At 40.1% G+C, this 16541-nt stretch overlaps 4 protein-coding genes across 4 annotated transcripts; all 4 read left to right on the top strand.

Moving 5' to 3' along the window:
• Positions 1–380: 380 nt before the first annotated feature.
• On the top strand, positions 381–1656 carry LOC146608768 (gamma-crystallin M3-like). Its single transcript, XM_085349054.1, has 3 exons — positions 381–395; positions 529–777; positions 1381–1656. The coding sequence occupies exons 1-3, from the start codon at positions 381–383 to the stop codon at positions 1654–1656; spliced, it is 540 nt and encodes a 179-aa protein (XP_085205180.1).
• Positions 1657–3266: 1610 nt separating this feature from the next.
• LOC146608767 (gamma-crystallin M2-like) lies at positions 3267–4434 on the top strand. Its single transcript, XM_085348554.1, has 3 exons — positions 3267–3275; positions 3359–3601; positions 4159–4434. Exons 1-3 carry the CDS (start codon positions 3267–3269, stop codon positions 4432–4434), a joined length of 528 nt encoding a protein of 175 aa, XP_085204680.1.
• A 1406-nt stretch (positions 4435–5840) lies between these two features.
• On the top strand, positions 5841–6660 carry LOC146608766 (gamma-crystallin S-1-like). Its single transcript, XM_085348553.1, has 3 exons — positions 5841–5885; positions 6043–6285; positions 6388–6660. The coding sequence occupies exons 1-3, from the start codon at positions 5841–5843 to the stop codon at positions 6658–6660; spliced, it is 561 nt and encodes a 186-aa protein (XP_085204679.1).
• Positions 6661–8008: 1348 nt separating this feature from the next.
• LOC146608765 (gamma-crystallin M2-like) lies at positions 8009–9177 on the top strand. The gene is made up of 3 exons (XM_085348555.1): positions 8009–8026; positions 8471–8713; positions 8905–9177. The coding sequence occupies exons 1-3, from the start codon at positions 8009–8011 to the stop codon at positions 9175–9177; spliced, it is 534 nt and encodes a 177-aa protein (XP_085204681.1).
• The last annotated feature ends 7364 nt before the right edge of the window (positions 9178–16541 follow it).

Below are 16541 nucleotides of genomic sequence, written 5' to 3'. Positions count from 1 at the left end.
TCCTCACCTTTGTGTGAAACAATCCTGACTCATCATGAGGTTCACGTGGCACAGCATTCACATTTCACAGTATACCTCAATAGAGTTTGTTTAATACTGTTATTGTTACCACAACATTCAGTCTCATCTACAGATCTGATGTTCATACTACATAGATTTTTACAGAAGAGAGATGAATGCAATAGTAGAAGTTGCTGGAAGGGAGCATAAATCCCAAATTTCTATCACAATACCGATTTGCAGAATCGGACATGCAGTCTGCCACGCTATAGTGCTGCTGTGCCACAATATAGAGTGATGACTCAAAGGTTTCAGCACAAGCTGTGCAATGTATAAAAAGGGAAAAGGGTCGATGTTGATGAGATGTATCTGAGATAACCATGACCATGGGGAGGGTAAGTGAAACTTAGCCAATAACAGTAGGAAGTTTTAAAGTTAAACTTCACAAGTTCATAATAACAAATATGCAAAATAGCTGTTTACAGGTTGCTTATTTATATATACTTCACTTGTTTTTCTCTTTTGCAGATCATTTTCTATGAAGACCGGAACTTCCAGGGTCGCTCCTATGAAACCAGCAGTGACTGCCCAGAGCTGACGTCCTACCTTAGCAGGTGTAACTCCTGCAGGGTGGAGAGTGGCCTCTTCATGGTCTATGAGAAGTCCAACTTCATGGGCCATCAGATGCTGGTGAGGAGAGGAGAATACCCAGACAACCAGCGCCTGATGGGAATGAGCATGAGCGACTGCATAAGATCCAGTCGCATAATCCCCACGGTAGGTGGATGACATTGAGCTGCATTCGGGGCCCAGCCACAACAGAATGGACAAGACAGAGACCTTTTAAATATGTAGATGTAGAAGGCCAGTGACAATAAAAGCTAAAAAGAAACAGCCATCTGGTCAACATTTGTCTGAGCACAAAGGCTGCCCTCCTGCATGCAGGAGAAAAATTGTAATTAATTGTGAAATATATTGAAATAAAAATTGAGCCTAGCTGTTCAGTCCTATCTTTCTGCATGTATAATATTTTAAATTTAGGATTCGCTCACTAGAAGTCATCCATATCTCCCAGCCTTCTTTAACCATCCTCTGGTGTAATCACCTGTCCTAAATGAAAGAGAACAAAACCTCCAGATCCCATGGATATGGCGATATAAAATGAAGCAGCAAAAGTTTTCATAAACGTGGAAGAAGATGAATGGAGGGAAACATTAAAATATAGTTTTAAAAATTCTATTTATGCTAATTTTATATTTAATTTTTTTAATAATATTGCTACTTTATGTTGTCCAAGATGTAGTTTTAGATTTACATTCTCAGCTAAAGATAAGTTTTATAGACTTACAGGCCACAGTCATTCTGCTTCTTCATCCACAGCACCGAGGCCCCTTCCGAATGAGGATCTACGAGAGGGAGAACTTCGGAGGCCAGATGTACGAGCTGAGCGACGACTGCGACAACATAATGGATCGTTTTCACATGTCTGACTGTCAGTCCTGCAACGTGATGGACGGTCACTGGCTGATGTTCGAGCAGCCCGGCTTCAGAGGCAGGATGCTGTACCTCAGGCCAGGAGAGTACAGGAACCTCAGAGAGATGGGGAGCAACATCACAAAGTTCAGCTCCATCAGGCGCATTATGGACTCCTGTTAACTCAAAATGACACACTCCAAATGTACTGTGAATAATAATAAAGCAAGCTGAAATCCCATCCAGACACACCCCTGGTTTTTCTAATGTAAATACTGATAAGTCAAAATTCAGTTGTAAGTAATATGTTAGAAAGTTTCGAAGATTAACTGCATTTACAGATGCTTCAAAGTTCTGTATTTGAGAGAGGATTTACTATTAGGAAATACATCCCAAACAGAAATAATAAGGAATTCTGAATACTGAGAGAGTTCGGTTTTATTTTATCAGTAAATTTCAGAACTAGAAGCTCATAAGACTTCTATTTGTATCTAAAACTCAAAGACTTTAGGAAGAAGGGAAACTGTAAAGCATAAGTAAGTGAAGTTTATTTATATAGCACTATTCACAGACATTAAAGTCACAAAGTGCTGTGTATAAATTAAAAGACGATATGAACAGAGAACCGTGTTGAAACAATCAAAAGATGTGAAAGTGTAGTGGGTTTGTAATGAGCAAACCATGCTGAATGCCAAACAAGAACGAACAAAACTTCCCCCCAAGCTTATACCAAGACTGAGAACCCAAGAAGAAGAAAAATAAAAAACAATCCAAGGAGATAAAATCAAAAGGACTCATTCGGTGGACTTTTAAGGATTCACCTCTTTATTTTTAGACGGTTTAGGAAAAGAAAGATGAAGGACATCAGTTGTTTGAAAAGGTTGTCACCCTCTTTTATGCCCGTGTGATCCATTAAGTGTGTGCCTTAAAACTGAAGCACTTGGAGTAAATAGAAAGTAGAAACAATATGAGGCACAAGTGCTCATATTGTGTATTTTGGAGGTGACATGGCCAAATTGGCTAAGGCCACTTGTGGAGTGCAGAGTCCCCCCCTGTGTCCATCTTAAATATTTATTGAGTAGATTGTACATTATAGTATAGTATAGTTGATCAATTTCTTGCATGTATTGATGTTTAATTACTTTAAAGCTGTTACATATATAGTCTGAAGGTTCCTAATGGACTTAACCAAATCATCACTAAATAAAAGGTCTATCCTGTTTAATGAAACTAGACAGAAAGATGTAATATTCTACAGTTTCACATAATGTAAACACTCTAAATTGCACAGAACAGGTCTTAATGTATGCATTTTATATTTGCAACAGTAGTCCAAAAGACATTTTGAGTCTATCTGCATATATTTAAACCAGTAAATACTACATGAGGCGGGGTTTTTGTTTCATGTAGGATCAGAAATAGAAAATAAAAGCCTAAAAATGCCATTTTAGTTACATGTTCACATAGGTTTTTTGCAGTAATACCTCAATTTTCAATAATACCTTCACTTTTTTGTTTTTTGTTTTAAAGGGAGTTACTATTAAACAGTGTTAAATGATTTCTGTCCCTCACAGTCTAACACTGATCCTCTGCCTTCACTGTTCCAGCATGTGTTTGATACAGAGCCATCATCAGGCCAGAACAAAGGCAAATCAAACAGCTCCAAGCTATTTTGCTGATATGTAAATCTACCTCATTTGGGTATCAAAGACTTGCCACACTCTGCACATTTTGTTTATCGTTAAATACTTTGATGGGGCTGCAGCAAAGAATGAGGTCTACAGTGCATCCAAATGGGGAAGGTAAGCTAAGACCTGTTGCGATCAGTGTGCGTTTAAAGACTCTTCCTCCTCTTGGGTTTATTAAAAGTGTACGTTTTCCACAGATCACATTTTTTGAGGAGAAGAAATTCCAGGGTCGCTGCTACAACTGCAGCAGCGACTGCGCTGACCTGCACACATACTTCAACCGCTGCAGCTCCATCCGAGTGGAGAGCGGCGTGTGGGTCATCTATGAGAAACCCAACTACAAGGGTTTCCAGTACGTCCTCAGCCCAGGGGAGTACGCCGACAACCAGCAGTGGATGGCCTTCAACGACAATGTCAAATCCTGCCGTACCGTCAAAAATGTAAGTTCCCCCCTTTTTTTCCCAAGTTCCTTCAACCACAAAATCCAACAGAGGTTTCACATAGACTGCTTCTGGAAATGTGTTTGTGCAGTCCCTGCAGGACAGCATTGTACAAGGGCACCAGTCCAGGCTGGGTGCTCACTGTTAAGCCAGCAGACTAAACAAGTAGACAATAGGAAGCACAACTGGCAGCAACTTTTAGCTTTTTCTTAAAGAAAAAAAAAAGATTAATGTATGTAAGAAATGTAATTTCTTTCTGTTTGATGGAACATTTTAGCCTCTTTAAGCTCATTGTTTTGATTTAATCAGTCTGTGCTTTAAACCAGTCTAATTGACAGTGCAATAGCAGCCAAAGACCAGCTTTTGAAGAGATTACATAATAAAAATGTAAGCCCATGTGAGCTGATAGCCTAGAGTGAAACCCTGCACATGTATTTTTTATCTTTGGGAGGAATTTCCAGGATTTTTCATAACACTAGCCATAAAATGAAAACGCTGCTCCAAAGTTGGCAGTGTAAATCTGCACCGAGTACACTGTGCTTTGCTTGTGTTTGCAGGTCTACGGTAGTGCGTGGAAGCTGAGGCTGTACGAGAGGCCGGACTTTGGTGGGCAGATGGTGGAGTGCTCTGATGACTGCCCATCGGTTTATGATACCTACAAGATGCGCGAGGCCTACTCCTGTGTGGTGACAGATGGTGCCTGGGTATTCTACGACCTCCCCAACTACCGTGGGCACCAGTACCTCCTGGAGCGGGGCGAGTACCGGCAGCACGGCGACTGGGGGGCATCTTCACCTGGCGTCGGCTCTTTCCGCAGGATCACAGAGTTTTGATTAACAGTCATAATGAAAAAGTGATGCACATGACAATCAATAAATGACTTATAAATGACTCAAGCAAACTGACTTTGTCCTTGTGGATTTCATCAAATGTGCCTCAAGCTCGATTTGGAAGAATGAATACATTAATAAAAACCAAGTAGAACTATTAAATCACGTTATTTTAAAGATGTGAAGACTTTTTGTGTGGCAGTTTCACAAAGTTCAGGAATCTGCAATAGACTCCTCCTTTGTTAGACCTCTGGTGTAAATACAACACTACAACTCCATGCCATGCCATATATATATGTCATGTACGTGTATGTATATAAATACATATATTATAAAAGAAAACTCTGCACTTGTATTAACGGGCTGAGCATCCTGATCTTAGTTTAAGCAGGAAATCATATCTCTCTCAGGTGGGAAAGAAGCAGGAGAACCGAGCAACTATGACAAAGTACAAAGAAACCAGTAGTTTCACTGCTGAAGGTAATTCAGTACTGATGATTTAATGTTGGATACCTTTAAATGATGAATTGTATCATTACTAGAAGGGCAATACTTAAAACATTGTTATTGTTATTTTAAGAATCTGGATCGTTCTTCAGTAACAACAGCGATCTTGTGGTGGCAGATTTAAAGGTGAAGATCATCGTGTGGGAGTTCACCCTCTGGGGAGCATGAATGTTCATATAAGCTGTGGCAATCTGCTTGTTACATTTAAAAGAAAAATCTGCCTTGATGATTCAATAAAGGAAAGGAAGTTTATCAAAATGACATTTGTTTGTGTGGAAATGACTAAGTGTGGAGTTAAGGTTCTGATTAATAACAGGGTGGGAACAGGAGATCACCTTTTGTTTGTGTTGGTTCCTTTTAAATGCAATCCTGCTTGTTTCCTAAACATTACCTAACCTTCACCACAGTGTCGTGCTGAAGACCATCACTTGTGTCCTCATGCATTGTTTCAAATGGGAGTTTTTCCCTGCATCATGAACAGTGCATGGAATCAGCTTATTTACCATGGAAAGGAACGCTAGGGGTAAATGATCGATCAAATTACTGCTTACTTGTTATAATATGGATTAGTTATAAAATGTGTATAAATATCTCCAGCAGAGTCTCTGGTGCCTTCCTGCTGTGTCACTGACTCAGCTCAAAACGTTTCATATCAAACCAACTGTCCTGCAGTGCCCTTGTTTTTGTCAGCACGCTCTGCTGCATCCAGTGGCTTTGGGATGCTTTGCACTGTGCATTTGCATTGTTTAGGGAAACAGGATTCACTGCTTCAGAACAATGTGATAAGCCTGGATAAATATTTGAATCAGTGATTGAATAATCCAGTTCACAGAAAGCAAGCCATGTGCTTAGTTTTATTGTCCTTGTTCTGTATAAAGTGAATATAGGAGGTGGCTGCTTTAATGTTTTATATCACACCAAACCTGTTGATATCGACAATGGAGAAGGTACTGTATGTTTAAGACAGGCACATGTTTGTGGCAATATGATTCATGCTTATACCGTATTTTGAGATGAATGAGTACAAAATGTGTTTGTTTTACCATAACAGCCACTTCCTAGAGTTCAGTGAGTGCAACGTTTCATCAAAACTTGTTTTCTCAGATCATCTTTTACGAGGACAAAAACTTCCAGGGTCAGTCCCACGAGTGTGACAATGATTGCAGTGACCTGCACACCTACTTCCCCCGCTGCAACTCCATCAGAGTGGAGGGAGGATTCTGGGTAGTCTATGAAAGACCAGACTACATGGGCTACCAGTACGTGCTAAGCCCAGGAGAGTATCCAGACTACCAGTATTGGCTAGGTATCAACGATTCCATCAGGTCCTGTCGAATTATTCGAAATGTAGGTGACTATATATGAGTGTGAATGGTGTATAATCAATTCACAATATAATACAGAAACCAACAATGCAGACATTCCCATTCTTTCATTTGTTCCTTCCAGGTGGGGAATTCATGGAAGCTGAAAGTTTGGGAAAAGCCAAACTTTGAAGGTCAGTCGATGGAGATGGCAGACAACTTGCCTGCCTTCCCCGAGAACTGGAAAAGCAACAATGTCCACTCTTGCAAGGTGTTCGAAGGAGCCTGGATCTTCTTTGAGCACCCAAACTACAGGGGGTGCCAGTACCTGCTTGAGAGGGGCAAATACAGGAGGTACGCTGAGTGGGGGGGCATGCAGCCCAGCGTTGGATCCATCCGCCGGGTTAAAGAGCAGTAGCCACTGACAAATCTTTGAAAAAAATAAAAACAAGGAAAATAACTAAACATGCTTAAAATAAAGTCATGATAGAAAATTAAACATTGGTTGTCATTTATTACCCATGATCCTTTTCACTCATTATCCATATTGTGTTACATTTAATCACAACATTTAAAAAAAATCAAATTAAAGCTTTTTTTAGACTTTAAAACTTAATATATAAATAATAAATATTGATTTAAACTGGACAAATGCAATGTTTAAATAGTGAAAGTCATTTTAAATCATAGTAAAATAACTACAAGAACTTTAGGTTAAAATTTGCACCAGTATATAAACTCACGTGTACGTTATGCATGCACTTGCATTACACAAAAGAAATATATTAGGGTTTTTTTTATATCTAAGCTTTTTATTAATTATATAAATGAGTATATTTATTAAGAAAAACAGGAGAATACACACAAAATTTTATTATTTAATATTTATAAGATGATGTAATGGTCAATGGTTTATATTTATAAATATTTTATATCTAACTCTAGTAGTGAATAGTGTTCAGGTGGGAAGGCTGTGCATGTGACAATAAGAACAGCTATAATAATAAACAAGAGGATAAGTTACAGTTGACTGGGCAAACAAAACAAAAACAGAAAAATAGAAAAAGAGTATATGTGATGTAATGTAATGTAACATGAAATACAAAACACAATAATACATGCTGAAACAATGTTTCCATAAATATTAAGATAATAGCAGCTATATCCTACTGTATATTACTGTATACTTGTATTCTATTGTACATATTGTATATCTTATTCCTCTGCTCCTCTGTCTCTCTGGCTGCATTGAGCATATGTATGACAAAAGAATTTCCCTCGGGATAAATAAAGTTCTTCTTATCTTCTTATCTTATCTTATATCCTCCTGAGAACCGAGGAAAAAAGAATCTTCCCACTGAACTTTGGAGCTAAAAGAAACCACCCAAACACATGAATATCAATGGAAAGCCCAGGATGTCCTGTATTTAGTACCAAAAATCAATGTCCATTACAGAGGACATAAATGATTAGGCTGGTTCTTTGGAGGATATGGGAGGTGACATGAATGAAGAAGTGATTTTTCAGCAACAATATTTCTATTTTTCTAGAGTTAAACAGCATTCAGCATCAACACATATAAAGGCCATGTGCTAAAACAATTGCAGAATCAGCTAATGTGCCGATGTTAATGGAGAGCTCATTTGAATGACAATGATTCCCCTGGCAATGCAGTTCATCAGCCTTTATTTAAAAGTGGACTGCCGGCAATGCAGTGTGTATGAGTGGCTTTAATCTAATTGGGTGAGGAGGAACACGAGGCGATTATGGAGCGCACAGGGAAGGTAAGCGCCACAACTGTGCGACATGATAATGCCGTAATGACCTCACGCTAAGCTGTGGGTGAATTGCTTCTTGCTAAATGGCGTTGAGCTGATGTCCTGTCAAATGTTAGTTTGTTAGTGTGACGAGCGGGCGGGGCTTTTGTCAGATATAACCTGATATAACCTGAAGTGCATGAATGTTCCTGCACAAATAAATAGATGGTAACCCTGACAAAAACCTTAAAGCTGAATTATTTCATTTTTAGCCACTAGGGAGCAGCACAAAAAAGTGAAAGTCCAACATTTGCCCTGCCTTAGTACAACAAACTTATCTATAACTATCTCTAACGTATAATTCAAATTCTCTGTCAAAAGAGTTATATCAGCGGTGTTGTCCATAGAGATATGGAGAGTTTTAGGGTTTGCTTTACTTGCACAGCTTTTAATTCACACTCTTGCTTGCAGATCTTTTTTTACGAGGACAAGAACTTCCAGGGTCGTTACTTCGAATGCAGCAGTGACTGTCCCGAGCTGAGTTCCCACTTCAGCCGCTGTAACTCTGTTCGGGTGGAGAGTGGAGCCTGGGTCATCTATGAGAGACCCCAGTATATGGGCTACCAGTACGTCCTCTCTAAAGGGGAGTACCCCAACTATCAGAGCTGGAATGGCTTCAATGACACCATTCGCTCCTGTCGCTTCATTAGATATGTAAGTCTCAGGAAGCAACCACAGAACTAGAATACTATGTATACTTTCTTCACTGTAATTTTTTTTGAGAGCAATGCAACGCTGTGAGAAATGTTCTCCTCCTTACAGGATGAACAAATGTGGTCTTAGCTGCTTAAAGTTAAAGGAATTCCTATCAATTATTAACATGTTCTTATTTTTAAATCTTTAAGCCATCCACCAGGCACAGGATCCGCATTTACGAACGTCCAGACTTCAGTGGCCAGATGATAGAGTTTAGCGAAGACATGCCCAACCTGCAGGACCGCTGGCGCTACCGCGACATCCACTCGGCCCACATCCAGGACGGCACCTGGGTCTTCTATGAGCATCCGAGCTACAGGGGGCGCCAGTACCTGCTGGAAAAGGGCGAATACAGACGACACTCGGAGTGGGGAGCTCTTAATCCATCTGTAGGCTCCATTAGACGCGTCGTGGACTTCTAGATCAAAAGCTCACTTGCCTTTTCTTGCTTTCCTCCCGTCGCTTATTCAAATGAGCAAATAAACCCACAGGCATAGACAAACAATGAACTGCTGTGATTTTATTTCTTGTTGTTTTAAACCAACCCAAAAAAACAAAACAAAATAAAACAGGATAAGTTCCACTTTGCGGTGCCCGGCGGGAGTTTTTTTAATTAGCGTGCCAACAGCTGGCGGCTCGTGGTAAAGCCTAGAAATAAAACTGCTGAAAAAAGCCTGCTGGTAATTCAGGAGGGTTCACCAACAGGGGCTAGTGGTATGCCAGCAGCCAGCTATTGTTTATTTGTGCCAGAGGTGGCAGAAATAATACAGCAGAGCAACAATATCCACTGCCCAGCAGGTAGGGTTGCCAACTCCCTGAAAAATAAATAAGGGACACCTCGTGGCCAGGGCCGGGCGACCCAGTTGTCTTCACCCTTCCCAGTGTGGTGAATTTTCTAGCTCTTTTTTTGTGTGTGAAATTATTTTTTTAACCATTTGACTTGAAGTTGATTTAAGTAGATGCATATTCTATTCTTTGTGATATGAACACATGTGAAACAAATGATCATTTAGCCATTTATTTTTAGCTCAAAATGACAACATTAACACAATAAAACAGGTCTCTTTCTTAAACAGAAGCCTGTCATGCTTAACTTTTGAGAATATAAGTAAATCTTTCTTTAAAAGAACTCTGTCCTGCTTAACTTAAAATAATAGAAAACAATAGAAAGAAAAATATTCTTGTAACAGTGCACATTTAGTGCATTTAGTACAATTGGCTTCAGTTGAGGTATTATTTCAGCTTTTCTAATCAGCTGCTCCTGTTTGTAAACCCGCTTGTTCCCATGATTACGCATCATAACTCATCATCATTATTCATCTATGTATTACTTTTATGTATTAGTCATCTATTTGTTGTAATCATCTATCCTTGCAGTTGTTTATTACACAAAATAAATTATATTATCACACTTCTGGCCACATAGCGCTGATATTCACTGCACATGCCCATATTAACTTTTTCCAGCCAGGTGTTTTCCTTTTCCCATTCTTCCCTTTCTCTGAGGGGAACAAACATTGCTGCTCTAATGCTGGGCTCACACTGTGCGGTTTTTGGCCCATTTTGAGCCGATTTTTGAGTGATCGGACCGATTTTGGCCTTCATCGTGCGTCGTGTAGTATACGTGGGGTAAAGAGAAGTGATTAACACCTCACGACCAGCTCCCGATCATCAATCGCTCGTGAGGGTCTCACCACAGCCGCTCACACTGCGCACGCGCAAACACGTAAACGTCGGTGAAAAAGACGGAGCAGCACGGCAGTGCAGCGTGTGATCTGGACACAAGCGATGGAGGCACAACTTGTAGAACTTTGGCAAGCTCATCCGAGCCTTTTCGATGTGGCATCACAAAATTATCACGACCACAACAACCGTGAAAATAGTTGGATCTACACTGCTGCTCAATCACAGCTGCCTGATCAATGTTTTTCATTAGCAATTTAGCAAAGTTGATGGTGGTGGTGTGTCTGTGTGAGTGAAAGACAGAGAGAGAGCGCGAGCGACAGATTTTCTGTTATAAACTTCATTTTATGGAGGCACAGTGTGCGCACTCAGGTCGCATCAGAGCATCGGTAAGAGTGTGAGACCCTGCATCGTGACCTACCAACTTCTAACCTCTGCGAGTCAATCGTGCAGTTTGAGCAGGAGCTGAATAACGTGACTGAAAAAATCGCACAGTGTCTGCCCAGCTTTAGGTCTACTGTCGTCCGAGACTTGCACCGCAGTGTCGGCGTTTGTTTCCCTGTTGGCCATGCTTCTTGTTGTGGTCATCTGTTGTCTTCCGGTATTTTCTCCGCAAGCGACCTTTCCTCGACCAATGAGATGAGCGGTAATCTGAATTGTCATACTCGAATTGTCATAAGTGTGCTGTCAGCTCATTGGTCACAAAGCAGGAGAGGGGCTGGGAATTATGTTTTCAAACAAAGCGTTAATTCCATTAAAAGTTATAGACTACTTTTGATTCTCACTGTATTACGGGACAAAGTGCGTCCCTTATTAGCTCAATACGGGACGTGTACTTTTGTTTCGAAATACGGGACGATTCCGTATTTTAAGGGACGGTTGGCAACCCTACCAGCAGGTGCCCAGACAACAACAGCAAAAAACTGTCACCATGTCAGACAGCTATGGTTCGCTGATACACAGTACTGCGGATATGATGCAGGATGCTGATTTTACGATTTATTTAACTTCATCAACATCTGCCTGACCTGGGCTCAAAGTAGTGCCTTTACATTTGATACAGTGCTTTAATCCAACACTGGTAATGGTTTGCATTAATGGCTCTGTTACGCCCGTCTAGGGGTACAGGAACGTAACATAAGAGTTAAAAAAGGAAGTGACCCCGCCCCGGGCCCCAAAACCATACACAGAAAAACCAATTTCTTAGTGAACGGTGGTTTATTTGTCTACACTGAAAATGAAGCTCCGGGGTGAACAAAGGCCAAAATAACAAACAAAACAAGCTAAGTCAGGTGAGGAGGTGCTATCAAAAAACAGTACAAGGAAAAATAATAAGGCAGCTCACCCCTTCTGTTTCAGTGCTATTTACAATGTGCTATTTACAAGTGAAAACTAATGTACACACTATATACAAAGCTCGGTAAGTCACGAGAATCTCAAACAAATGTCACAGGTTTTGGAAGCCAGGGTCAGGTCTGCTGCTGCTGTCAGTGGCTGCCCCGGGACAACTGCTGGTGAGGGATTTTGAAAGCAACCACATGATCAGGGGACCAATCGGCAGCCGTCAGCTTATCCAATCAGGGACCTGCAGAGACTTAAAGACACAGACAGGACAAGAAACAGCCACCAAGACACTAATAATAGTGAATGATTTACTTATCCTTTATAGTTTAATTATTATCTTTTAATAATAATTAAACGATACCTTTAGGGTTGCCAGGTAGGTTTAGGGTTTGGACAGTTTGTCCCTCTCCAATCTGTATTTTTCATTCTTTTTCACAATGTGTTTTCAGCCTTTTATGGACTTTCTGACCTTTGACTTTCTGGAGAAATGAGCTTGTATCTAAATCCATTCATTAACATCAGCATATGTACATGATGACGATTAAAACATTTTTTTAAATAAAAAAATAAACAAACACAAGAAACAAAGCTAAATTGTTTCTTGTGTTTTGTAATTGTATTATAATTAACAACTAATTATAATACCAACTAATTAGGCTAATTGACAACAGCTCAGGAACATGATTGGGTATGGCCTCAGGAACACTTCCTTATCACTGTCTTTGAACACAGTTCACTGTGGCATCCACAAACGCAGGTTGAGGTTGTATCATGCAAAAAAGAAGCCACAAACATGATCCAGAAACACTGCCGTCTTCTCTGAACCAAAGCTTGTTTAAAATTGACTAAAAGAAAGTGGAAAACTGTTCTGTGGTCAGATGAATCAGCACTTGAAATTCTTTTTGGAAAAAATGAAATCTGTGTACTCTGGACTAAAGACTAAAGGAACCATTTGCCTTGTTATCAGTGCTCAGGTCAGAAGTTTGTGTCTCTGGTGGTATGGAGGTACATGAGTGCCTGTGGAACTGGCAGCTTGCACATCTGGAAAGACACCTTAACCAGCATATACAGATTTTAGATCAACATTTGCTCCATTCAGATCACATCAAACTCAAAACGAGCTAATATTGCTCTTAAAATTATACAATGTCTCAATTTCAGTGTGTTATTTTCTTTTCAACTGTAATTAAAAGATGGGGTTACGTGACTTATCATTACATTTTTATTTTATTTACACTTTACAGTGTTCTGACCTTTTGAGAAGCGGGTTTGTCTTTGAATTTGTAATCTGTGAATTAATTTATTATTAAAGTGCAAAGTCAATGGTGTCAAAGGTGAATCTGAGCTGAGAGCTGCTAATAAGTGGTCAGTGCAGAGCAGCTGGCTTTTAGGGGTTTGTGTGCAAACGTTAGAAAGTTTAGGAGGAGCACAAAACTATGCAGGGAAAAACAATGTGATCTAAGATCTCTGGTTCTATGAGAGCTGAGGTAATTTATCACTCTATGAGGACTAAAGGATGTAGGCATGAGAGCCACCCAGTGGTTTAACAACTGCATTTCACATGACAGGAAATAAGTGTAGTAAAAAAGCTTTAAAACTGTGCGATTTAGTAAAAAAAAAAAAAAAAAAAAGAATATCCATACATCTCTGTCTTTTTTAATCCTGATATTTTGCCTTGTGATCTGTTTATGTAAAATTGACTAAATATTGTAAATCAGCATAATCCCTGAGAAGTAACTGATCCCATATTTAGAGCTAGTCAAAACAATAATTATTATACGGGTGTAATTTTACTTACAATACTTACCCGTTGCTGTAGGTCAAAATGGGGTGATAATTTATCATATGTGACAACTTCTGTTTCCCTAATAAATATACAGATAAAAAGGGAAAAAAGACATCAACACACAACTGGAACATTTGATAAGAAGCTTTAAGACTGCAGTGTGTAATTTCCTGTTCCAGGATATGTTCAACTATATCACGCTTGTTGATCTGCCAGAACGGAAGAATAAATTTTAAAAAAAATCTGTGATGTGATATTGTGCACAGTCGTAGACGTGCGGTGGCCGAGCAAACAGGAGACACTGCAAATCAGTAACAGAGCTGCTGAGCTCAGCTGATGTTTGAACTGGAACTTTTATCACACGCACAGATCCGTTCTGGCATCTCCCCACGCTGATCGAGCACTTTCTAAGTCGAATGCAAACAGTCGGCGCAGCCCTGCAAAAAAAAAAAAAAAAAATCCACCTGAAGAGGTCAGTCAGTACGAAGCCATAAAATAAACCTTTACACGCATTTTCACTGCTAGCAGATCAACATTAACCCTTTAATGCTGAACAGCTGCTCTTTCCTTCCTGTTGTTTGGATCCATTAATTGTAAAGTCGGTTTTATGTCATCAGCTCTGTCAAGTTCCTTTTTAATAAATACATAATATATTTGGGACAAAAAGAGCACAGGGGAATAAAAGAATTACTAAATCTATATTCAGTGGGTGATGCAGTCTGCAGAACTTTAAGCAGAAAAATGCACAAACACCTTAGTAATATGCACTGATTTTTCTCCTAGGTAGACAGGAACACTGTATTTGTTTAGAGCAACATGTTGATAACTGCAGGGTTTGCAATGTTGTAGCTTTCCAAGCATTGTAAAGAGCCACCTGTTATTGTGGAGGTACTGTATGAGGGGATTTACCCTGTAATCATGTGGAATTTCTTTGGGTGATCACTCTGCAGCAGCAGGTAATGAAGTGGAATGAGATCAGAGTAGAATTAAAAGTGCAGCAAGGGCTCTGCCACCCACTGAGATGAATACTCTTCAAACAGTCATGTGCGATGCTGGATTAAACCCGTCGAACATTTGACAGTTTCCCAGTTTTTACAGGACTACTTAAATATCCTCAGTGTTACATGCAGTCCAGGTCACGGGAGTCTTTTTGAAGTCTTATCCCCACAAAAACACATATTCTGCGGTAGCTTCCAAAAACTGATGGATGTGCCTTCAAAAAAGAAATAAACTGTAACTGGGGCAATACAGGTAGCTGAGGAGGAACATGTGAAAGAACTGCATTAGGGTTGGGTACAGTTTTCGGTATTCCACAGTCCTGAGTAAGAAATGCTCTAAGTAACAAAGATTTGAAGCTTTTCTAGGGTTAATGGCCCTCAAAGCCAGATTTAACCTTTTCATACATGTTCAAGTGCTTTATCTATCTTGCATTCACACCTATGGACGATTTACAATCACTAGTTAACCTAAAATGCGGATTTTTGGGAGAATCCGGAGTACTGGGAGGAAACCCACATAACCACATGGAGTTTGTGCCGTCTCCACACAGAATGGGATGATAATGAGGCTGGGAGATAGGACCTACTGTACTTGCTGTGAACCAACAAAGCTATAAAGCCTTTTAGGGTCTTATTGTAAAACGACTGTTAGTCTGATAACCTGATGATGCTCCCCTGTGCCTGTGCTCACCTTTATAGTGAGTATAACATTGGTTCATCTTATTCCAGGCTGAAGCTAAGAGACACATTTTTTATTATTTCTTTGACTTTTTTTGTTAAATTATTACATATGCAACTTCCCCCCCAAAAAACCCTTGTAATTGACTGTAAGGTTTAATAACAGTAACACTAAATATATGATCTACTCAGTGGTGGTTGTCGTTGTAGTTCCAATTGTAACATCATAAGAGAACAATAAAATTGAGGAAATCAATTATTATTACATGGCAAGTATTTCTCTCTCTTCTTGCTATAGTGTTTATTATGATCTGTGGCAGGAAAGATGATCTCATGAATATAACCTAGTTCGGGTGTCACACTCATTTTAAATGCAATTTCAGCAGTTTTTCTACTTGATAATGAAATGATGTTGTAGTCAGTGAAAGAAAATTTGTCAGCGTAACTCTTTGGGCTTAAATTGTGAAAAAATAGTGTAGAATTAAATATAGTAGATTGTGTATTACATTATTACTTTGGTGCAGCATGCATGGTCTAAAGATAAAGATCTCTTTATCTCTGAATTATGCCATATTCAGAAGTTTGCAGATGACACAGCCATCATGGGGTGTATCTGGGATGATCAGGAAGAGGAGTACAGAAGTCTGGTGAGGAACTTTGTCGCATGGAGTCACACAAACCACCTGCAACTCAACACCTCAAAGACTAAGGAACTGGTTGTTGACTTCGGGAGGTCTAGAGCAGGTCCACTGCCGGTTCAGATAGAGGGGGAGGAGGTGGAGGTGGTCAACAAGTACAAGTACCTCAGGCTGTGGGTGGACAATAAACTGGACTGGTCATGCAACACAGAGCACCTGTATAAAAAAGCCCAAAGCCGACTGTACTTCCTCAGGAGGCTGAGGTCTTTTAACATCTGCAGGAAGCTCCTGAGGATGTTTTACCAGTCGGTGGTTGCTGGAGTACTTTTCTATGCTGTGGTGTGCTGGGGGAGCAGCACAGCAAAGAAGGACTCACGCAGGCTGGAGAAACTGATCAGGAGGGCTAGCTCTGTGGTCGGCATGAAGCTGGACACTCTGGTGACAGTGGCAGAGAAAAGGACATTAAAGAAACTGATGGACATTATGAACAATGCTGGGCATCCTCTGCACACGGCCATTAACCACCAGAAGAGTCTGTTCAGTGACAGGTTGCTTCTCCCCAAGACAAGAACTAACAGACTTAAAAACTCCTTTGTCCCACACGCCATCAGACTGTTTAACTCCTCTCTGGAGGGGAGAGGGAGGGGAGACAGGAGGAC

The sequence above is a fragment of the Diplotaxodon limnothrissa genome, linkage group LG23 (assembly GCF_057381915.1).
Source record: "Diplotaxodon limnothrissa isolate DT_005_m linkage group LG23, D_limnothrissa_male_GT1.1, whole genome shotgun sequence".
NCBI lineage: Eukaryota > Metazoa > Chordata > Actinopteri > Cichliformes > Cichlidae > Diplotaxodon > Diplotaxodon limnothrissa.
Note: the sequence above shows the minus strand (reverse complement) of the source record. Positions and strands in the feature narration are given on the sequence as shown.